Raw genomic sequence first — 24,250 nt, forward strand, 5'->3', positions numbered from 1 at the left:
TCTATTGGTCTTTTTTATAGAAAGTAGAATGTAAGCAAGCACTTAGAGAAAGGTCTGTAGTTTTTGATGTTTCAGTGGTGAACCCAAACACTCTCTCAGCTGACTTTGAATTCGAAGACAGCCAAGGTGCCCACGTTTTCTTGGGAACCTTCTTCTGAATCATCTGCCCTGGTCCCTGACCTGTTGCTTTGGTGATAATCAGAGATCAGCCACCCTTCGGTCAACATTTCGTCATACAAATCAGCAGGGACTTACTTTCATTTATGCACACCCACACCTTTTATTCATTTGCTCGTTGTGCATTGACAAGGTTATCATCCTGGAGCCCAGCCAGCGATGTAATATGTGCTGTTGGCCTTTTGATTTGCAAACTGGAATGATTTTTTTCAAAGGCAGGCTCCAAATTCCTCAGGAAAGTCACAGTTACCTGGGACTATGGGCAAAACCTGCCTGCCTCTCCGATCATTTTGGAATTAAACCAGGGAAAGGGACTGCCTGAAAGCAGGGGTTTGGGTTTGGGTTCGGCTGGTTTCACTGTTGTTTTTATTATGGGCAGGATTGTTTGAGGCCAAACATTGCCATGCTGAGTCACCAATTCCAGGCCTGAGCAAAGGGTAAGAGATGCAAACAAAGGATGCGTGTCTGGAAGGGTAAATAAAGTGCATTTTGTCTTTTGGAAAAATAATACAAGGCAATAAAGCAGTAGAGGTTTTGATCGTATTGCATGTTGGACTCAGCTCTGTGAGTAAGGACCTTTGTCCAGGGAACAGCTCTCAGAGCAGCACGTGAGGACCTTGAGCATCCACCTTGGGTGGGGAAATGTGCCATTAGCCTGCAGCTTTATCAGCCAGGCTTGGGCTGGAAGTAAGCAGCAAATTGCTCCTGAGAGCTCTGAAAAGCTTAGGGTCTTTCTGACACTCCCTGGTGCAGGACTACCTGCGAGTTCTCTTCCCTCATCGGCAGACCACGGCTTTTGAAGATGATCTGTGGGATTTGCCGTGCCCTGTACACTCTTGCAATGTGTCCAGTAGCCCTGAAAGCGAGGGAGGAAGGGTGGACTGATCCTTCATGTGAACAAAACAATGGCTAGTTGAGCCATCGGATGTGCTGTGGAACAAATGAAGTAATGATCTGCCTTGATGCTGGCAGAAATGCCAGACTCTTGGTTGGAAAACTGTAGCTCTGTGCTGCATTGGGCTGAGGCAGAGAGAGTGTAACCAAGAAGGACCCTCAGCACTGCAGGCAATCCAGAACACTTTAAACCACTGTTTGCTGCTAAACTGTATTAATTGGGTCCAGAAATCATGCCATCTCATTGTCTAGACAAAGTCTGGGATTCAGACAAAGAAAAGCATTGTTCAATTATTTTCATATGGTTTTGTAATGGAAATCTGTTTTGACGGATTGGCTCAGTTACAGGAAGTGGACCCTTCTATTAATCAGTTTCTCCATCCAGCCAGTCGCGCTCTGGAATTTTATTTGTAGAAATCACAGCACAAATGACAAGGTAAGGCATTAGCAAACCCAAGCAAAACCTATAAATTGAGTTAAATACCCAAACAAGAAAAATGCGCAAGTCACAGGAACATGTTTAGGTGTGAATGATACCCACGAGACATGAAGCACGTGTGGTAGTCTCTAATTCCCAGCCCTTACATGATACACAATGCAATTTCTAGCCTGCACGCCAGTGGGATGTGCCAGGGATATCTGCACATTTGTCTGAAGATTGAATTGTTGATATTTTAGAAGATGAATGCTCTAGGACATTGTATTATGTATCACTTTCAGAAACCTAAGCGGCAATGAGCTGTTCTGTCACTAGCAGGGACCTCATCAGGATTATTTGTTTCCCAGAAGTAGAGTTTATCACTACATGCAAAAGCAATGGCACTTTTTATAGTAGAATTCTCCAGGAATATTTTCTAGGCTTTACAAAAGAGGCTTTGGCAGCAGCTGCTGGTATATTGTACATACCAAATAATATGATGTCCAACTGACTGCTTATACGGTTTACATGTGCAGCTCGGAGATTTTCTGCAGTCTCTTTGTTAGATAATTTAAGAATTAATGCTGTTGCAGTTCATCTTCTCTGATTGCAGATGCCGATTTTCAAAGCTGTCTGTCTCTGCTCAGGGCCGGGATGCAACAACCAACTCTCTGACAGTTGTCTGCCCCTCTGAATGAGACTTTTTTTTTTTCTCTGAGGAAAATAGTCCTTTGTGGGACACAAGTGCAGCACTGCCAGTTTGAAAGGGCTTATTTCATCTCGTAGGCACGAATGGCGTTTGCAGTTCATGAGCGCTGTGTAAGACCTACTGTCGTGGCAGTGGGATGGGGATAAATGCCCCTGTAGGCAGAAAACACAGCCAGGGCAATATGCCCGTTCACCGTTGCTTGGTGCTACGTGCAGGGTGTCTTTGCATGTTCCTGGGTCTTATAACAAAAGGCATATGCCCTGGTATTGCTTAATTCTGCTGCTGTAAAGCTTAGGGATTCTGCTTTGTGATGTTTATGTACGCTGAACCAAAAATAACACCCATCACCAAGCAGCAGAGTTGCATTTATGTGTTTTCATCCACGCTGTCTTAAATGGCAATTGCTGAGCTTTGTGGATGTCCGCGTCGCTCCGGGCTCCGCCAGCACTGGTAGAGGACTGGCTGAGAAGTGATACAGTTCTTTATCTGAAGTTTCCAGCTGTGGGGTCAGTCCTGAATGAGCAGCCCCTGAGCAGCAAAGGAAACGGTGCAGGGAAAAGCAGGGAATAAAAAGGCTGGGGGGAAGGGGAGGGAAGAGAAGAAAAAAGGGGGAGCAAAAGAAAAAAAAAGAGGAAAACATGAAAAGGGGGGAAAATTAAAAAGGGGGGGGGAAGGGGGAAAAAGGGAAAGGGGGTGAAAAAGAGAAAGGGGGGAAAAGAAAAAGGGAAAAGGGAGGAAAAGGGATAAAGCAGAAAGGAGGGGAAAGGGAAAGAAAAAGAGGAAAAAGGGCAAAAGAAAAGGGAGAAAAGAGGGAAAAGGGAGAAAAGGGAAAGGGGGAGAAGAAGAAGAAAAGGGGGAGGAAGAGAAAGGGGGGAGAAGGGGAAAGGGGGCAGAAAGGGAAAGGGAGGAAGAGGGGAGAAGGGGAAAAGGTGGGGAAGGGGAAAAGGAGAGGAAGGGCAAAGGGGAGGGGAAGGAAAAGGGGTGAAAGGGAAAAAAGGGGGAAGGGAAGAAGGAGGCAAAAGGGGAAAGGAAAAAAGGGGGTAAGGTAGAGATGGGGGAAGGGGAAAAGGGGGAAAAGGAAAAAAGGGAGAAGGGGAAAGTGGGGAAAGGAAAAAGAGGAGAAAGGAAAAAGAGGAGAAAGGAAAAAGAGGAGAAGAAAAAGGAAAAATGGGGAAGGAAAAAAGGAGGGAAAGGGAAAAACAGGCAAAAAGGGGTGAAAGGGAAAGAAAAAGAGAAAAAATGGGAAAAGAAAATGGGGAAGGGAAAAAAGCAAAAAAAGGGGGTGAAGGGAAAGAAAAGGAGGAAAAAGCGGGGCAAAAACAAAAGTGGGGAGGAAAAAAGAATAAAATAAGGGCGGGGGCAGTGAAAGCAAAAGGGAAAAGAGGGAAAAGGGGAAAGAAAAGAGAGTAACCCGGGGTGCAGGGGCGGCGGGGCAGGCGGAGCGCGGTGCCGTCCCCGCCCCGGCCGCTCGGCAGGTGCCGCGGGGGAGGATGGCGCCGGGGGACGCGGAGCAAGTGCGGTACTGCGGGAGGCTGTCCTACCTCTGCCTGAAGCTCACCCTCATCGTCTATTCCACCACCTTCTGGGTGAGGGGCGGCTCGGGAGGGGGGCGGGGGGGGGGGGATGCCGGGGCTCGGTCCCCGCCGGGAGCCCCGGGGCTGGCGGGGATCCGTGTTTCCGAGGCGGAGGAGGCGGCTGGCACGGCGTGGCGGTGGGTGTAGCTCCTTCGCCTTCCCCAGGGGCTGACAAACTGGTTTATGGCGAATGGGGACTTGTAGGAGTCGAAAGTTTGGCAGATAAAAATCAGCGGTGCGCGTTATTAAAGTGCTGCTTTTCCCATAGGGAAGCTGGGATAATAAAGCCTTTGCTCTGCAGGCAGGCATCGGTAATTCCTTTTCCGAGCCTTGGCTTGTTGATACTACAAAGCTTTAAAACGTAAATTCGAGTTTCTATAATTTCATTATTTTGTTATTTGTTTTATCGTAGAATCATGGAATAGTTTGGGTTGGAAGGGACCTTAAAGCCCATCAGTTCAACCCCGTGCGCTGGGCAGGGACACCTCCCCCTACATCAGGCTGCCCAAGGCCCATCCAACTTTTATTTTTTATTGTTATTGTTTCATTAAAGCTGTTACGATGTTTTTTCCCCCAACCCCTGAGTCCCCTATTCCTTTCCCTGGGTGGGGAGGAGCGGGACTGCGCTGCCCTGAGTCCTGGGGGCTAAACTGGGACACCCACTTATTGTCCTCAACCGGGCGTCCCACAAAACCCACCTTCTGCCTCCTTAAAGTGATGAAGTCCCAGCCTTTGGGTCCAGGTTATTGCTGTCAGCTTCTCAAACGTGGCAAACTCTCCCCGACCACCCACTCCCCAGGCTGGAAGGGGCTGTCCGGGCTCATTGTAAGCCCATATAAAATCACAGGGCTCCGTGATTTTAAAAGGTGCTTTTCCAGGCTCTGGGATAGTGGAGTGATGCTGTCTGGCTGCCCTGATGTATTCAGGTGGAGTTTCTTTATGGCTCTTTCAGTTTAAACGCTGCTTAAGCTCTTGTTTTGCTTCTCTGTGTTTCTGTCGTAGTAGACACGTTGTTTACAAAGAGAGAGCGTAAAGCCTTAGGTGTGTTGCATGGGAGAAGAGGTTTAAATTCACCAAGTCTGATATTAGGTGTCCGATTAAAGCTGTGATTTAAGGATGAACAAAAACTCATGTGTAATTCAGACTTTTAGGGATCCTGACTATCCATTGTTCTGAAGTTTCCTGCATGTCTCCACAGCGATTATTCCGCAGGTGTTTGGTAAAGGGAGATGTGTTGTCTACTCATTGTTTTTCTTTGGCACCAAGGGCCCTTGCTGGTGTGATGCAAAAATTAATGTGGTTACAGAAAAAGAGCCCTTCTGAAATGTTTCTCTGAGGGTCCCTGGAGGACAAAGCCTCTTTCAAGCAGCCAGAGGATTTTATTTACTCTTCGCAGTTGCTCGCTCTGGATTTTCAAAGCTCTACTCTTGTTTATAACCAAGAGCTCCCATTTGTCAGCTCTGCACGGGAGATGGTTGCTCAGGGAAGAGGAGGGATGGGAGCTGACAGCACTTGCTCGTGGGGTGGCTGACGCTGGGCAGCGTCCTCCCGGTGTTTGGGCCAAACACGCCGTGTGGTGTGAGATATGGCGCGTGGGTTTCCCTCTAGAAATTTTCTTTTATTGTAGCTTAGTGAAGCAGAGTTCGTTAGCTGTAAATATCAGCGGTCTGGTTCTTTATTTTTCAGCTCTGTTAATCTTCCTGACTGTATTTTTTTTTTTTTTTAATTGGTATAAATGCGAGTTTGGCTTGCTTAAATTTTGGGAGATTTACGCTCTTTTGTGGCTTTTTGGGGCTTTGACATTTGGGGTGCTGAGGCTACTGAGTTTCCTCCCTGCTGTCGCTGTTCCTCTGGTACCTTTGTGAATGATGAACACCTGGATTCCAGTCCCCAGGATTGATTAAAACTACCAGGAACCAAGTATCAGCCTCTCCAAAAGCCAAAAGAAAATGAAAGCGGCGCTGGGAGTGCTGGAGGGGGTGTTTGCTACAAGCCTCGTCCTTGATGGGTCTTTCCGTGCCAGCTGGGGCTTTTTTAAGAAATACTGGCACTGTAACTTTTCTAGGGAACTTTTTCATGCTGGGAAATGAGACTGGAATGTAATTTTTCTCCTCCGGCTGAAACAACATTCAGCAGCTTAAACAGAAGATGCTGTTGTTGAATGGGCACTTTAAGAACAAGTATTGTAAGTACAGGGTTCAAACCACTGCTCTGGATTTTCCTTTCTCTGGGGAAAGCAACTTCTGTGCATTCAAAAGCCTCAGAGAAAGTCCCTGATATTTGCTGGTGGATGCTCCTTTAATGTGAGTCAAAGGCAGTTAATTTTTCCAGCAGACACCGTGTGAATTGCCAAACTGGGAGCTGTTGTGGAGGATGCAGGATGTGAATAGTACACATATTTGTGGGCTGCCTACGTAAGAGTGGGGTTTCCCTCCCCGGTCACAGGAAGGAACTAGAGACACAGGTGGGGTGGTTGCTGAGTAGACACATCTGCTTGGCGTAAATAATCGCTGCTGTTGGTTTGACCGTATGAAAAGCTTAAGGGGTTTTTATTAAATGCTTTTAAAAATAGAAGATAATAAGAGCATAAATCCTGCTTGCAAGGAATGAGGATTTTGGTTGTGTGCTTGGGTGTTTTCTTGCCCGTTGTAACAGTTTTTTATGCTACAACATCTGTATACATCTTGGAATGCCTGTGTGTGCCTGCTCTATGGTAGGTCAATCCGAGTTCTTTATTAGCTGGTGCTTTTCCCCTGGCCTAGCAGCGATGCTGCCGAGTGCAGTGCAAAGCCTCCCTGCAGCACCTGCCCAGTTTGCTTGGGGGAGTTTTACAGGGATATTTTGTGGTCCTCTTCTTGGGAAGTGACATGATTTTAATGCCTGGTAGCCCAGAGCCTTCCGAGAGCGAGATGCTAGGTGCGCTTCTGGAGGAGAGCAGAGGAGTGGGGAGAAGTGCCCTGCTCAGCCCCCATGGGTCACGAGACAGCTTCAGTCCTTAATTCATCTGCTATGTGGTATTGCCCCCATTGGTCCTCGAGGTGATCAAAGTTGGAATGTGGAGGAATTTGAGGTTTTTTTTTGCTGGGCCAAACTGGTTTCAGAAAACAAAAGGCTGGGCTCTAGCGGGATGTCCCTGCCCATGGCAGGGGTGTTGGAACTGGGTATTCTTTAAGGTCCCTTCCAACCCAAACTATTCTATGACTCCATGATTCCATGACTGGAGTTTCTTGTACACTTCAAATGCTGGAAGTGGGTTTGAAGAGTGTGCAAGCAATAGCGCAAATGGCAGAGGGTGAAGATGCATATGTATGTAAAGATCGCTATGTGTGACTATCCTAAGCTCTTAAAGTGGGAATGCGTCTCATATTTCCACTCACAGGCACCTTTGAATCTTTAAACCAAAACAAAAATATGAAATATAATATTTTGATGAGAGAACGATGGCTAAGAAAGACATTTCAATACATGCTCTAGTCTTGAAACCACACACTTCTGAAATTCAGATAATCCCCATCGAGTTTTAATATCTGCGTTTTATTTCCAATATTGTTTTTTTAATTTTCTAAACAAGGCATCTACCAGGCGAGTATTGAGTTTGTTAACGATGCTTTAGCGTTTGCAAGAGAATCTATCTTTAAGTTCTGTTATCTGCTGGTCTCCAAGCACGGTAAATGTGGTCTGGGCACAAAAGTTTCAGGTTTTTAGGCTTTGTTTTTTGGTTTTTGTTTTTTTTTTTTTTTTTAAATCATCATCCCAATAATAGGACTCCTGAATCGTGTGTACATGATCGGTCACCAATTTTATAATCTATAATTGTTTCATATGATTCTGGGACTCTTTCCTTGATTGTTATAGCTGCATTTAAGAATTTCAAACCTATTTATTTACGGTGTCTTCTGCTTGCAAAGAAATTTAGGATTTGTTACCTAAATAATTGATTTTTTTTTTTTTAAGACTAAAGCAAACACTACAAATGAATCATGGAGTAATAAAAAACTAATTACAATTTTACAGTAGAAACATATAAGTAGGAAATTTGTGTCCCTGTTATTTGTCCACCGTGTTTTCCCTTCTGCCCTCCATAATCAGTGCAACGATTTCTGAATTTGTCAGACGGGGAGTTCCTTTGAATTTTGTCATGTAAAATTTAAATAGCTTCAGTATATTTTTGTTTGTGGGTGAAGCTTTCTGAGATTTTTCTCTTTTAAATGACGGCTTGGTGGCATTCTTCACATAATGTCCATTGGGGTTTTTATTCTTACTTGTAGAAAATCGAGATTTTCCAGTAAGTTATTTATTTTAAGATATCCCATAATTAAAAAAAATAAAATATTTCAACTGTTGGGCTCCCAGTCTTGCAGCTAAATATGTCGTGTGTCTGTGTAGACCTTTGTCTGCATTATACCCTGTGAGATCAAAAAGCTTCCTCGCTGCTGGTGTGCTGGGAGCAGACTTTGGGGTTCCTGCAGAAATGTCAGGTCAGGAAAGAGGAATGCTGTTTATCAGATTGCCAAAATGATTTATTGGAATCTGGGCTCTTTCCTGAGGATGTGCTTGCCTGTTGGAGTCGGCAGTGAAGTTTTTCCACTGCTGTTTTCACGATTAAGTGATCTTTTCTTTTGAATTCAGCATGATTCAAAGCGACTTGCAGCACAGCGTAGGTTTAATACAATATAATTGTTTCGATTGCCATATCTCTGCCTTGTTAAATGTAATGCATTACTTCTTGCTCCGCTTGAGCACTGCCAGATAAAACTGACAAGAATGTGGCATAATTTTAAACTGCAGGTTTTGAGGTGGTTTTCTTTTTAAAGCGGTGCATTTTCCCCAGTGGCAGAAGGAGTGGAGGATGTTTGGGCTTATTTGTTGAGCCTAAATACAACAGAAGCTAATAGGAAGAGACATAAACTGTTGATTGCAGGCAGGCTTAGAAGTTATGTTGTGTTAGAGACATATATATATACACACACGCAGAAGGAAGGACAGACAGAGGAATATTAATGCCATGGCATTTGCCCATGTATGTGATGTATGTGTTCTCAGATGAGTAATAAATTACATTTCAACCAGTGTTGCATGTTTCAATTTATTTAACTTCCAGAATGTTAGAACATCATATATATAATATATATATATATATTTTGAAATGAACAAATCTGAGTTTTTTTCCTAATTCAGCTTTTTTTCTGCTTTAGTCTTTGAGGTGTATTTTTAAATTCATCCTTCTGTTTTGAGTGTTTGTGTATAATTAATTGTGAAGCGAGTAGTCTCAGGCTCATGTGTACTCACAGAATGTCATCTCTGTGTTTACTGGGAGAAAGAGTAACATCTGTACTCTTCTCTTTTTCTTTCTCAGGTGATCGGAGCCCTTGTCCTCGCTGTTGGGATTTATGCAGAAGTTGAAAGACAGAAGTACAAAACTCTAGAAAGCGCCTTTCTAGCCCCAGCAATTATTTTAATACTTTTGGGCATTATAATGTTCCTGGTATCTTTTGTGGGGGTACTGGCTTCTTTAAGAGACAATTTATGCCTTCTTCAAGCAGTAAGTATTGGGGGGTTTATTCTTAATTTTTAAGGCTCATTGCATTTGATTTTCAGCACCGCCTGAATTCAAACTCATATCTGCGTTGACAACCATTTGAATAAAGTTGCTTTTTTGATTTTAATTAAACCTGAAACTGCTTTACGGCAGTGCTCTGTGGATGTCCCACCATCGGGGAGGAGCGCTATTTCATTTTACTGGCGACAGGATAGGCAACGGCCAGAGAAAACCAGCTTTCCCATAGTTAAGGGCGTTATGGAAAACAACCAGGAATGTGAATTATTATCAGCTGGAGTGGATCTTGTGCAAACCCAGCTGTTGACATAGCATTTGACGCCAGCCTGGCACCACAGTGCCTGCTCTTTCTCTGGTCTGGCCATACCATAGTACATGCTCTGTGCAGGGGAATGGTGTGGAGAAGGGGAGTTGAAGAAGGAGGTGGAGCTGTTGGAAGGGGTCCAGAGGAGGCTACAAAGATGATCAGAGGGCTGGAGCACCTCCCATACAAGGACAGGCTGAGAGAGTTGGGGTTGTTCAGCCTGGAGAAGAGAAGGCTCCCAGGAGAACTTAGAGCAACCTTGCAGTACCTGAAGGGGCTACAAGAAAGCTGTGGAGGGACTGTTTACAAAGGCTTGGAATGATAGGACAAGGGGGAACGGGTATAAAGTGGAAAGGGGTAGATTTAGACTGGACATGAGGAAGAATTTCTTCCCCATGAGGGTGGTGAGGCCCTGTCCCAGGTTGCCCAGGGAAGCTGTGGCTGCCCCATCCCTGGAGGTGTTCCAGGCCAGGTTGGATGGGCCTTGGGCAGCCTGAGCCAGTGGGAGGTGTCCCTGCCCATGGCAGGGGGGGTGGAACTGGATGATCTTTAAGGTCCCTTCCAACACAGACTATTGTATGATTTTGTGATGATTCTATGCAATAGTGCAGCACTTCACCCAAAGGCAGGGGCCGAGTCAGTGTGGGGGGTTTCCTAAAGCTGTGAACTTGCTGATGGGACATTAAGTGTGGAGATGAGTTGTGGTCTGTGATGGTTCTCCAAATGGGTTTTTTTTCAAGCTAGAGGAAGCTACTAGAAGAAGGAACTCCAGCTCAGGCTGGCGTCTGAGGGGCTGGGGGTGGCTGGGGTCTGTCTGCCTTCATCTGGAAAGTGGAATAGAGGGGGAAGATGAAGAAATGTGTGTTACCATGACAGCACCACAGGGCTTTGAGGGAAGGGCCCTAAGGGAGAAATGAAAGGGACGAAGTTCTCTCCAGTGCCTCTGAAAGGGTAAATTTTAGGGAAATTCCTGTATAATGCTGTGGTTGCAGATGGAAGTTGTGCGTATGACTAATTAAAAATAAAGCGCGAAAACATAATTTTCGCCTTCATGTCATTTCAGTCTAAAGAAATGCTAAATATGTGGTATGTTATGTAGGACGATGCCAGAAGAAACTGGTGATTTTGAAGTTATGCTGGAGTTTTACTGAGAGCCGGTCCTTAGGTGGTGGTGGTTTCGTTCACTCTGAGTGGTGGTGTGCCCTCTTCTCATGCCAAGGACGTTTTCCGTTCCCCTTGTGGTAGCAAAACTGTATTTAAACGAAGAAAGTCCCCAATGTCTGATTCTCAGGCTGATTCCAGATTTAGCAGGAGAAAGGATATCTGTCTTGGGAATTCATGACACTGATACTGGGAACTGAGTACACAGAAATGAAACCAGCTTTCAGGGTGGAGCATTAGAGATTATTTCTAGATGAAAGATTGTAAAATCTCTCTCATGTTGAAGTTCCGCTGCTAAGAAGCAGATCTAAATTAATGTAACAGCCATCTTTTGTGCCTAAGCAACGCTTTGGGTTAGAATAACATTTCAAGTGCTGGCACATCGCAGTTATCTCGTGATGTTGCTATGGATTTCTTCATATTATTCATATTTTCCATGCACTTTGGTAAGTAGTCACAGATGCATATGTTGTGGTCATCTGTGAGTGCATTTATGAGCATAGTACACAACACAAATAAATAAATAGCTAGCAGATGTGATTTTTCCTTGCATCAAAAGTCCTGTTAGTGCCCATCATGCAGCCTCTGCGCTCAGCTGCCCTGATGGTGCGGTATGGCTCAGTTCCCTCTTCCAAAGCAACACACTGAAAGGTATCAAGCCAGAAATTTGCTTTGATTTAACACTAGCAATTTAGTAGAAAATGGTTTGGATTATCTTAAAGCACTGCTTTACCCAAGAAATGAAAGCTAAGAGGTAAGTACTGCTCTTGTAGGAAGGATGAAAACATAATGTTGGGTGAGATTTGTAGCAGTCCATTAATGTGCTTCTCCGAGATGCTGTTATGGCGAGAGGTATGTTGGCATGATAATTGCATCTATCAATTCTGAGTGCATTCAAAGCAGAAAAATAAGTGTTTGCTCTTTGGGCAAAACCCAGAATGACTCAAGTGAGGAAAAAAAAATAGGCTTTCTTATGACATGAGCATTTTTATGAGAACAAACCCATGATTTTATATCTTTTTTTTCTAAGATGACATCTCATATGCAGAAAGACAAGTGTGTTGGCAATTGAATGTTACAGACTGAAGGACATTAGTTGAAAGAATAATTGGGGATTGTTCTGTTTGAGGACTCACTTGTCGTTGTTTTCCTGCAGTTCATGTACATTCTTGGGATCTGCTTGCTGATTGAGCTGACTGGTGGAGTGGTGGCTCTGATCTTCAGAAACCAGGTGAGCTGATTGCATTTAGGTTTTGATCACCATGAGCATTCCTCACAATCCATGATGTTACAGCTATGCTACTGAGCAAACAAAAGGTGCTTCAATTGTTACCTGCGCACTAATTGATGGAAGCCTGAAGACAACTCTAGACCTTTCAGGACTTTATCAAGTTTTTGGCATGAGTAGGGTTGGCCACCCATCTGGAGATAAGTTCCAGATTAAAGAATTTGAAGAAAATCTGGTAACTAGGAATGTGCAATACGGGCAAAATTAGTTTCCAGCTCTTAATGTATTACAAAGTGCTTTCTTCTCATTTGCCATCTGTGTCTCAGACTGCTGATTTGAGAAGTTTCCAGCTGCATTTGGAGACTTCGTTATTTTTTAGAGCCCAGAATGTTTTCTCTTGCTTTCCCTGGCCACATCCATAAGCAATGTAATTGATTTCTGTAGGAGACTCCATAATTTACAAGCGTTCTAGAACTACATAAACCCCTTATTTTTTCTAAGCAGAAAGCAGCAGACTATTTTTTTTTCTTATAGAATTGTTTTAAAACGTAAATGTGTTCACTGTGGCAAGTACTAGATTTCTGTGCTTTGATTTTTTGTCTCATCTGGCAAAATAGGAGCATGGAAATGAGATGCTGAATAATAAAACCTCTTCCCTCCCCACCCAAATGCTACCAATCTAATTTCCACAAGAAGCACTTGTACATATCATGTTACCTATTTTATTAAGGGGAAAAAAAAAGCTTTTAAAGAGCTGTTTTTTTAAAAAAAATATCAACTCATTGCTATTTTGAAGCAGTATTACGTTCTCCTAGATTGTGTTTTCTTCTTACTCCATGCTGGACTGGAGTTTTGAACTTGATTTGTGAGACCAGAGGATGAGCTATCTTCATTTCTAAGAGCCATCATTAGCCGTTGCATAGGTGTCACCTTGGCCTCGTGCAAGGGTTTATATTGAATTGTGGTGGGAGCACTTGGCTCGTTTGAAGGGAGCAGATCAGCCTGCCTGGTAGAGGAGTGTGGGCATCACGGGATGCAGAGAATTCGGTTGGGAGCAAACTAAATAAATGCCAAAGATGGTATTTGCTGAGAGGGCGAGGAAGAATTGCTGTTGACTTCTGGACAAAGAAAATCAATTGTTGGTGTTTTGTACTCTTAAGTGTTTTCACAACAATTGTTGGCTGTCTGAGCAGGACAGCTATGCCCAGGGACACGTTGGTTTGTTTGTTTTGTGAGGTTAATGGAGAAGTTAAGGTTTGTATGGGGAGGAGAAGGAAGTATTTAATAAGAGCTTAGGGTTACAGCCTCCAGTTAAATGGTTTTCATGTCTCCTTGGTTTTTTTCCATTTCTTTCTGTGTTTCCTTCTTGACTCTGTCCAGTGTAACTGAGGCGATACAAGCGGTGCAAGAAGTGTCAGCATTTGCTGTCGTTTGTTCTTGGCCAGTTAGGATAGTCCTGCAAAATCCTTTCTTATTCCTAATCACCGATGTGATAATAACTTTGTTCTGTTTTGGTTTTAAGCATTGCAGCTTATAATACTGAGAAAATGAGTAGGTGTAGGTTTCTTTCTGACCTGTAAAGATTTAGCTTTAATCCTTTTAGCAACTAAATTGAAAGAAAAGTTGTTACGTCCTGGTTGTGATTAGTCCCATAATAATCATAATATCATCATTATTATGATTATTATTAATAATAATCATAATAATAATTTATATTTATTATTAATAATCATAATATCATGATTATTATTATTATCATAATAGATAATAATAATATTATGAGATTATGCTGGGTGTTGAAAGTGAAATAATCTATTTTTTTTCTGATCTTGTGGACTTTAAAAATGTTTGGTTGATTTAATCTCTAATACACCAAGCTGAGGAGATACCGTTTGATATCTGCTGCCGCTCTACTGCCATACTTCTCAAAGCAGCCACTATAAAACATATCAATATGTCTTTTTTTTCTGCTTAAGGTGGAATAAAACTCTGTGTCTGGAAATTTTGGGCTCTCTGGAAAATAAAATGGTGGAAATGAAATACAGAGAAGATGGTGAGCAGGGACAGAGTCTGCTCTTGTCCTCCCGGGACTAGCCCAGGTCATGGTATAGACTCCAGTGCCAAGATCACCACCCAAACCTGCTGTTCTGTGTCCCAAAAGATGCAAAGGATCCACAGAGCCCAGTGGGAGGGCTCCTGCTTGGGGACAGTGGGACCATCTCTGGGTGGCGCTTGGAGAGTCTCAGAGAAGCAGCACCTCGCTAGAGAGGTGCTGCACGGTGAGCACGTCTCAGCACTAAAAAAAGTAGCGAGGCTGCTTCCTTAAAGGAGAACAAATGCTCAGTCGTTGCAGGACTGTGCTGTGATTTATTTTTAACTGGTATTTGGTTTTTATTTTTTACAAAAAAGCCTTTCCTTTTGCGCTCATCACTTACATTTGCCACTTTAACCCGCTCTTTTGTTTTGTTATAGCACATGTAACCTGTGAATCCTGTTTTACTTTTGCCTTCTAGACAATCAACTTCTTGAATGATAATATTAGAAGAGGAATTGAGAATTACTACGATGATTTAGACTTCAAGAACATTATGGATTCTGTTCAAAAGCAGGTTTGTTGTTTTTTTTTCCTGGAACTAATTCACTGCTGAGATGCGGAGGGCCCTTAGCGACAGCTTTGAGATTTTCCAGCAATGTGATAATCGAATTCTTATTGATGAAGGGGATGAGATCTCATGCATCATCTCTTCCGGCATGGCTGTGGGCAGGGCTCCTCCAGCATCCCTGCCGGCATTTGAAGCCCTCTAATTCACTGCAAGAAAAGGAGACAAAATGCAGCTTTTGCCTTGATGGGTTTGAGTTGGATGCTCAAGGCCAGATCCTGCAAATATTTAGGCTCATGTATGAGACCCACAGCCACATTCAGACAAACAGCGTGGAGAAGAGAAGGCTCCAAAGAGACCTTATAGCGACCTTCCAGTACATGAAGGGGCTACAAGAAAGCTGGAGAGGGGCTTTTTACAAAGGCTTATGGTGATAGGACGAGAGGGAACAGGTATAAACTCGAAAGGGGCAGATTTAGACTGGACATAAGGAAGGGTTTCTTTGCTATGAGAGTGGTGAGGCCCTGTCCCAGGTTACCCAGGGAAGCTGTGGCTGCCCCATCCCTGGAGGTGTTCAAGGCCAGGTTGGATGGACCTTGAGCAGCCTGAGCCAGTGGGAGGTGTCCCTGCCCATGGCAGCGGCGTTGGAACTAGGTGATCTTTAAGGTCCCTTCCAACGCAAACTAGTCTGTGATTCTGTGGAATTCATCCTAAATTCCACCCATTCTTATGCTTAACATTTCTGCTGGCTGGCCCAAGACATTGAAAAGCATCTCCGTTAACAGAAAGCATCAGTTAAAGAGAAATTAGGTGGCAATTATAGACCATTTGAATATGGGCTGTTGTGTTTTCACTCGAGGGCATGTAGCAAGCTATTTAACAAGGTGGTTATTCAAAGGAAGTGCCCGTAGAAGGTTGTATACCTGTAATTAAAATTTAGAAATGATGTTGAGTCCAGCTGAGCATTACTTAATGACATGAGTAGTTGACTCACAGCCTTTTTTATTTAAGACTGGTGTGTTGAAATGTTTATTGGATTATTGAAGAGTTCTGCCATGCATCTCGGAGACTATAGAAGAAGCAGAAAATGTTCAAATATGTGATGCCAGGGCCCACGTGATGTCAGTGATGATGCCAAATAACGATTAAAATAAAAGTTAACTTAGAAAGTGATATGTGTGTTTTCTGACATCGTTATGGAGATGGCAGCCTGCTTTGAAAAACAAAGTTAGCATGGAAAGTCTGTCAAAAGTGAACCATCTTGGGGAAATTTTGTCATTAGACTTAATGTTTGAAAGTTTCCATGCACTGCTCCAAATTATGCATATGTGTAACAAATACAAATTTTAGTGATTAAATTTTCCCGTCATTTAAAATATAAAATGAATATTTGTATTGAGGCAGTGTAAATTTATAGTATTTGTTTGCCAAATTTCAGTTCTACTAAATTACACCCAAAATGCTTTAGCGTGATTATTTTTATGCCTTATAACGACACTTTTGTCTTTTGGACATGTAAGAAATGTAAGCACAATCCTTAAAAAGAAGTTTGAAGAAGTGTATTACAGCTTGAGATGGAGTGAATGTAAAATCACTTCTTAACGATGTCCAGACCTGAAAAGATAATTTTTTTCAACTTGGAAAACATGGGAGGTGAAATTCAGCACTGAGTGCTTTTCTCTGGTAGTAGCTCAGCGAGTGATGGAGGAACGCTACCTACATCTTTAATTGTTTTCGGTTGTATCTATCCCATTCACATGTGCCTTGCTCTTAAAATGACAGAATTGCTGGGTAGCTCAGTGCTCTTAAAATTGCTTTGTTCTTACTTTGTTATCTACTTATTAGAAGAAATTCTTTTAAGACAGGATTTTTTTTTTTCCTTTACCTTTTGTGTTGTTTTTTTTTCCAGTTTAAGTGCTGTGGTGGGGAAGATTACAAAGACTGGTCAAAAAACGTGTACCACAACTGTGCGGCACCGGGACCGCTGGCCTGCGGGGTGCCCTACACTTGCTGCGTCACAAATAAGGTAAAACCCAGCATCTCGGCTTTACTGCTCTCCGCCAGGTTGCCGGGGTTCACTTCAAAAGGTACCTCGCTTCAGAAAGTCTGGTGAAGAAGCGAGGGGAAATGGGTCCCTCCTGAAAATGGGATCCGTGAGCCTTGACAGCTTGGAAGGGAGAATATAAGGAATTAGGTGTGTTGGCTGTGGTCCTTATTGCTGTCCTAGAAGGACAGAAGGGGTCTCGGGAGCTTTTCTATCCTCATGGCTTGCCTGGACCAGGGCTGCTTAGAATTAAGTGTCGTTGATGTTTTCCCCAGCGTTTGCTGCTCCAGCTTTGCCAGGATGCCTGGGCTCCGAGTGCTTCCGTGGTTAGGGGCTGGAGTGCTGTGCACTGGCTGCCGTGTGAATTAAATACCCGACAGAACAATCTCATCATCCAGCAAAATCCTGAAATATGGGCAGATGCAGGGTCACTCCAGGTCTAGACTGGAGCTGCTGCTCTGCCCTAACCCATCCTCGAAAGCTGCCTGCCTTGCTACGCTGTAAAACCATCCCTGGAAAGACACCCTGTCAGCTGGAGCCTAGACCTGTTCCTTGGTCTACGATAAACTGGTATTGACTGGTGCTGGCAGCACTGGGAGCAGGTATTGAGTTCCATGTAAATGTGTTTTACATGAATTTTAGCAGTTTTAATTCATCCCTCTTCATTGAAGGACAGATCTAATGCTGAATTTGATAAAGAACTCTTCCTCAACTTAAAGCCAGTATGGGCAATCCCTGCCTTCCTGGGTTTTGGTCTTTGGTCTGAATATGAGACTGAGAAATTGAGTGTGTGTAAGAGCAGACGCAGCAGAGCTCGTGATGGATCGCCTACCGGTGACATGTGCTGCCCTTTCAATAGCTGCCTCGAGCGTAGCTGTTTAATTAAAGAAGGGAAAATAAATGCAGTAATTGTGTCAATAATCCTGCTCACTTTGCTGAGAAATGTGTAAAATATGAAGGTGTTTATTACCTATGCTTATACATTTTTTTGTGTATGCGAAAGAGTCTGTTTAAATCTGTGCTGAACTTGGATTTATTCTCAGGAACCAAAGCTAAACAGTTATGCTTTAAGTCTTAGGTGTTTGGGAATAAGAAAGTCGTGTATATGAAAAGAATATCTGCTGATCCCCAGCTGCACAGAGCAGAAAAGCTCAGGATTTTACCCTCAGTTGATGGTAAAGGAAGATAGAGCTGGCTAATAAGGAGCTATCTGGCTTTTTAGAGTCATTCAAAATGCCGCTTGTTTTTTGGTGGCTCTCATTTCTTTGTTGAAGTCTTATTTTAAAAGGTTCGTTGATGTGTGTGGAAATACAGCAAGTCCCATGAAGGCGAAGCACTGCGATAATCAGTGACTAATAACGCCAAATGCCTTTTCAGACATGACACAAATAATCAGACGCATGGGCTTCAAGTGCAACTGGTTATATTCTTTGTATGCTACACTGGCCACTGGGGAGACGGAGATGACTATTTGTAGCCTAAAAGTAGCCTGCAAAGCGTTAAGCTCAGGGAAGTTCATTGAAAAGCGGGGAGAAGCCCCAAGATAATAGCCAAACTTCTTATTTAAGGGTTAGGAGGGCTTCAGGAGGACACTGCGGTACGTTAGTGCTCATGGCTTTGCTGCAGAGGGATGCCATCGCTGTGCCTTCTCTGCAGGATGACACTAACACCGTGGCTGTGTGGTCAGCTGCCTCGAGGGAAAAAAAGCAGCCAACCAGAAGATGCATAAATCTTATATGTTTGACAAATGCTTCCAAATACAGGCTGGTTTCTGTCCTGGAAAACTGCGGATCTGGTTTGTGATTACTCATTCACTTTGTAGTCATGGAAAACTCTTGCTGGTGTCAGAGGTCGGTTTCTGATCCTCTGAAAAAGCCTTGTGCAAAGATGATCCAGGCTTATGTTGGAAGGGCTCTGAAGGGACCATTTTCAAGTCAAAGTGTTTATCGAAGACTTACACTAGTGGAACAGATAAAAATTAGTCCCTAAATGCCTAGAAACCTCTGTTTCTAATGTGTTTATATCTCTGTTATGTGCATTTCCATGTGCCGCAATGTCGCAATGTCCTGTTAGCAAATGCTGTATTTAAAATTAAATGATGTGGCTGTGTTCGTTGCTGGCAAATATTCCACTGATGGGTCTGCGCTTGTCTGTTAGGGTCAAGCATTTTGCAAATGAGAAACCTCTCACAGGAGATGCTTCAACACGCAGATGCCTGGTATTGCAAACTTTGAATTCCAAGAGCATTTATGACCTGTGGTTACCAATGAGATGGGTGCTCATTGCCTCATTTGATGCTGGTGGGCTTTGCACTGGCTGATTTGCAAGCAGATGATATTTTCTTACCAGCTTTGCCAGGCCAGGTAGAGCCTTGGGACTCAAGCAAAATATTAAATGGCTACAGAAAATGCATTGGTAATGTCTTTTTTAAAGATATATTAATTTATAAATGTATTTTTAAGATATATTAATTTTAAGATATATTAATTTCATATTCATATGCGTAATGACATATAAAATATATTAGATTATAATGAATCTGGTCTTGTAAAATGTTCATGTGAGCATTCGTACTATTGGACATTACTTGGGTGTTAGATATTTCTGAGCTTGATTGTGTCATCATGATGGTATGATGGCTGTGTTAATCGCTGGTTCTCTTAATAAGATGCCTTCAGTTATTAAGGCCTGAAAATTAAACCCAGCTGTTCATTCTGCAGAAACAGCTGTGGCTTACAGCTCTGTTCTAGCTAGCTTTGATTTCTGACACTACGTGAGTTTTCCTGGATAGTTACACTTCAACACTGTCTTGTGTCATGACACACCGGCAATACTGATTTCTCTAAAATCATGTAGAGCTGTATCTAAATCTGACCCTGAGGCTGCTGGGAAGAAATGGATGATGGACTGAGGAGTGACCCTTGTTGTTGCTTTTATATGAGCTGGGTGAACACAAGAATAAAAATATTTTATTTTGTCAATTTTTGTTTTCTGCTCTAGTTTATATTGGTTATTTTCTTTCCAGACAGGCATTGTCAACACTATGTGTGGATACAAAACCATTGACAAAGAGGTAACATAACCAGTGGCCATGCTGTTGGGGCAAAGGGTGGTGCTTCTTTGCAATTTTTGGTCAGTTAGAAAATGTCTTCAGCATACTTAAATCTACCAGGCAGTTAAGTCAACAGTTACATTAATTTTATCTGGAATAACTTTCATATCTACTGAAAAAATCCCAACCTGTTTGATTGTGGTATCTTCCCTTCCTTGTATCTACCACAATTCCTTGTTTGACTTGCATGAAGCACATCTTCCTGAAGCTCATCTCACTTACTCTAATTGCACAATTAATACAAAGATGCTCCAGTGCTTTTAAGTAGTGACTTGAGTTGGGGAAAGCTTTTAATACTCAAGTTTCCCACTAGTAAAACTGGTTTTAATAAAGCCAACTTAGCTCTTTCTAAGTATTTTTTATCTCCATAGTGGGTATTTTATTTTTAAGCCTGTAACAGTTATTCCTGGAAGAGGAATGGGACTTCCCAGGTAGCCTTCTCCTCCCTCCCAGAGCAGGATGGAGCTGCATCCTCCTCTGTTTTTCTCTCTTGGGAACAGCCCTGGTGACTCCAGAGTAGATTGTTGGCTCAAGTCATTAATTGTGGAGTGATTAAGAAAGGAAACCAGTGATTGAATCTGCTGCAAGTTCCCCACTCCTAGCTTTGGAGTGCTGGTGCGGGGAGTTGCTCTAAAAAAGCTTCTCCCCCAGCTCGTTTGAGGCACTTGGCGCACAATGCCAGCTTCAGTTGTTAGTTTTTGGGATTACCGGTTATCTTTACATATGACCTGTCTTCATTTAGATTCATTGATTTATGGCTTAATCACCCAAAAGCTCCAGACTGTCTCTAATGCCCAAAGCACTTATGCATATGCTTAACTTTACCCCATTCATTTCCTTAGGACTCTCTACAGCTTCAAGTGATTCTATATTATGGGTTGGGGTCATGGTGCAGCGCAACTGAATCCTAAATCCTCTTGTTCTGCTTTTTTTTTAGAGTCTATTGCAAGGCACTTGGCCCACAATTTATGTTTTTCCACTGCTGAACTTTCAACTTGGAAACAGCAATAAAGCTAAAGAGAGACTACTTTCCAAGTGGTCTAAAATGACAATTGGGTGCATTTCTTTTAGAAAAGTAGTTGCAAAAAAAAAAAAGGATTGAAAAATAAAATAACTTGCTGAGGTGTGGAACAACTTAAAAACAGATGGAAGAATTAGTGATGAGGTCTGTGTCAAATTTGTGGGGTTTAGAGACATAGGAAGGAGGGCCAAATTTGCCTCCCAGAAGTTCAATTATCCTGTGTTACTGTGTCATATGCCAGTGTAACTTCCTTTTTGAACATCTGCTCTGTTATTTTACAGCGTTTGAGTCTTCAGCACGATATATACGTCCGTGGATGCACAAATGCAGTGCTTATTTGGTTTTTGGACAACTACAGCATCATGGCTGGTGTGCTGCTTGGCATATTGCTACCCCAGGTAAGAAGGAACCGATGCATTATCCATTAAAAGGAATATCTGATTTGCTGCTATGGTATGCAATATCCCATTTGACTATATTTAATTATAAGTTTTTACTTAAATTTAACCTGATAGGCTGAGGTGGCGTTGCAGTAATTTAGTAGCATTACTATGGTATCTTGGAGAATTCAGTAGCTTAATTTGGTTTGGCTTGGGTTTTTTGAGTCCTGTTTTTCTGATACCTCTATCCAAGAGACTTTCTGATGATTCAAGGCACAGGGAGGGTAATTCTGTTGTATTAGCTCTTCACAAAAATGGTCCATTTATGCCCCTATACACATGACAATGTGAGTTTCTGTCTGTGTGTAAGTATCATAGAATGGTTTGGGTTGGAAGGGACCTTAAAGATCATCCAGTTCGAACCCCCCTGCCATGGGCAGGGACACCTCCCACCAGACCAGGCTGCTCAAGGCTCCATCCAACCTGGCCTTGAACACCTCCAGGGATGGAGCAGCCACAGCTTCCCTGGGCAACTTCACCACTCTCATTAGGAAGAATTTCCTTCTAACGTCTAGTCTAAATCTTCCCCTCTCTGATTTATAGTCGTTCCCCCTAGTCCTATCACTCTATGCCTTTGTAATGATATATATAACATATATATATTTGTATATACCACATACCTGCCTATGTATACATAAATTGTAAAAGCTGTGCTGCGAGAGGTGTTAAATGAGCAGTATTTGATCTCTGACTAAAGATGCCCCTTCCTTTCACAGTTCCTGGGAGTGTTGTTATCCTTCCTTTACATAACTCGGGTGGAAGATATCATCACTGAGCACAAGCTGAGCGAAAGACTGTTTGAAGAAGCACAGCAGAGATCTGCCCCTGAGTTCGCTGGAGCCGGCTGCTGCATGTGTTACCCGGGGTGACTTTGGAAGCCTCAAATATGGCTTAAAAAAAAAGGCAAATCCACCTGTTCTGGTTTGTACTGACTGTTACAGACTGTGGGTGTAGCGAATCAGCCAGCAGACCAGCGGTGATGGGCAGCGTGCTGATACCTCTGTAGCCTTATTGCTATTGGTGTGTCTACAATCAAAGACACGGCAGAAGGGCTCTCTGCTGCCGACGATGCTGCTGCGGTATCGTGACACTGCCGGAAGGTGGGCTTGCGGATCATTAAATCTCTTTTTGAATGATTGCTGAGTGATACACAGCCGGGAAAACTATTCTGGGAAGATCTGAAAGTAGATTTCTAGGAAGAGCTTTTGTGTCTCGGGACGTGCTATTTAAGTATTTGTCCTTTCCGACTTTATTTTCTTAATCCTTCCAAAAAAGATTTCTTACCAATCTACATGTTGAATATTAAACATGTGTTTAATAATTTTTTATGCTAATCTTGATGAACTTAATTACAATAATGGATGTGATACAAAACACTTTCGTTGCTCAGTCTTTTGTGCCTTTTAATAATGGGGCAAATGCCAACGTTGAACCAAGCATTATCTGACTGATATATTTTTAATGCAATTTATTACTGTCTGGCTTTTGTATAAATTTATGGAATGTTTGAGTCTGGTATGTACTGTATTTTTGCCCTCTAGTGATTTAACTAAGTGATTTATGATTTTGGGGGTTTTGTTTTTTTTGAGTTCTGTATGTTGAGATGTTTCTAAATTTTTCTCATAAAAAGAAAAACGATGTGTGGGAGTTTAAAAAAAACACCACAAACCACAAAGGTCTTGCTAAAAATGGTAGCAATTTTCTTACCTAAGTTAAGCGTGTCCCTCAAACTCTGAATCAAAAGGTAGAAATACCTTGAGCTGTGATTCTTGCTTGGGTGCTGACTTGTCAGGTGTTTTGGACAGTCGCTGAAGGTCTGTGCCTTGTTTGCTTCTCTTCGTGAATTGGAGACAGTGCTTGGGAAGTCACCCCCAAGAGCTCTGGGGATTTTAGTGTTACTGCTTCGTCCTGAGCATTTCTCTGCAGTCTTTCCAGCCCCGGCCAGGCTTGCAAGCAGAATGCAAAACCCTAATTATCACAAGACTTCAAATAAACAAATTCAGGATGACAATAAAGCAGGTTTGACTTATATCTTGTCTTTGTGAATCTCTTCTTTTCTGACACTGTGTTAAGCCACACAGAGGAATATCTGATATTATTCTCTCCTTGCTGCTTTTCTTCTGCCTTTTATTATTATTTTTTTTAGATATTTCCTTGTCTTGGATGTGTTTTCTGCTTTCTTCAGAACTCAGTGTTTGCTGCTTAGCTTTCTGCCTTCACCAAGGATTTCTGAGGAAGCTTCGGGTGTTTTCAGGAGCCAAAAAATGACTCATCCAGTTCTTCAGTGTTTCTGACACTGTCTCGAGAGAGGAGTATCCCACAGCGTTATCAAGCCCATCATCCGTGTTGTGAGGTTTATTTCCTACACAGCACACTCTAGCGTCGGGTCCCACTCACGGTTACATATTTGAATGCTCTAAATCGTTGTCACTTACGCTTTCCTGGTCTCTGTCCTGAACAATATATTTTGGTAAGTTAAGAAGAAAAAATGTGTTTTAAGGATGGATTTGCATACAAAGAGAGGAAGGGGAAAAGGAAGGAGCAGCTTCGGAGGACCGAGCTGACTGCTGGAGAAAGATAGGAAGGTTGAAGGCAGAACTGGTTTATTGTAGAGGGTGGGCTGGGAGGGTGGAAGCTGAAAGCATCTGGAGGTGAGGTATCATCAGGGGCAGAGCTGTGCCCTGGCCTTTGGCAAGAGGCAATGGATGCTTGGATTTGAGATGGCAGGAAAGCTGTAATGTATTGTGAAGGAGGGAATGGTTAGGGTAATTTTTCTTTCTTTACTAATAGTGTCTTGTAAATGTTGTGATGGCTTGAAGTACAAGATATCTGGGAAAGAAGGAGGTGGTGGAAGCATGGTTAGAATTTGGGTGGTTTCAATGGAACAGGGACAGTATGTGGGGGGAACCAGGGAGCAGTTCTCCTTCAGCAAGGAAATTTTTGGGATGTACTGAATTTTCAGCTGTACTCTGTTGTATGCAGCAGTTTGGGATGGTGGTGGTGTTACGTGA

General features: G+C 42.8%; 1 protein-coding gene across 2 annotated transcripts; it reads left to right on the top strand.

The window, feature by feature from the left end:
- The first annotated feature begins 3,623 nt into the window (after positions 1–3,623).
- Positions 3,624–23,252, top strand: TSPAN15 (tetraspanin 15). 2 transcript variants are annotated; one of them, XM_054072013.1, is made up of 8 exons: positions 3,631–3,784; positions 9,129–9,314; positions 11,951–12,025; positions 14,536–14,631; positions 16,532–16,648; positions 19,692–19,739; positions 21,081–21,197; positions 21,956–23,252. In XM_054072013.1, the coding sequence occupies exons 1-8, from the start codon at positions 3,689–3,691 to the stop codon at positions 22,106–22,108; spliced, it is 888 nt and encodes a 295-aa protein (XP_053927988.1). In that variant the 5' UTR covers positions 3,631–3,688; the 3' UTR covers positions 22,109–23,252. The 2 variants fall into 2 exon arrangements, 1 of the variants encoding a protein (XP_053927988.1); XR_008450759.1 differs by lacking the exon at positions 21,956–23,252 and having other exon boundaries at positions 3,624–3,784; positions 16,942–19,739; positions 21,081–21,181.
- Positions 23,253–24,250: the final 998 nt, after the last annotated feature.

Source organism: Cuculus canorus, chromosome 7 (assembly GCF_017976375.1).
Source record: "Cuculus canorus isolate bCucCan1 chromosome 7, bCucCan1.pri, whole genome shotgun sequence".
Classification (NCBI taxonomy): domain Eukaryota; kingdom Metazoa; phylum Chordata; class Aves; order Cuculiformes; family Cuculidae; genus Cuculus; species Cuculus canorus.

What these genes read in the sequence shown, in the direction of transcription:
- TSPAN15 (XM_054072013.1), top strand. Translation starts at nt 3,689, where the DNA reads ATGGCGCCGGGGGACGCGGAGCAAGTGCGGTACTGCGGGAGGCTGTCC. An exon ending in TCTATTCCACCACCTTCTGG is followed by an intron (nt 3,785 to 9,128) that starts GTGAGGGGCGGC and finishes TTTCTTTCTCAG; the next exon opens with GTGATCGGAGCCCTTGTCCT. An exon ending in TTGGCATATTGCTACCCCAG is followed by an intron (nt 21,198 to 21,955) that starts GTAAGAAGGAAC and finishes TTCCTTTCACAG; the next exon opens with TTCCTGGGAGTGTTGTTATC.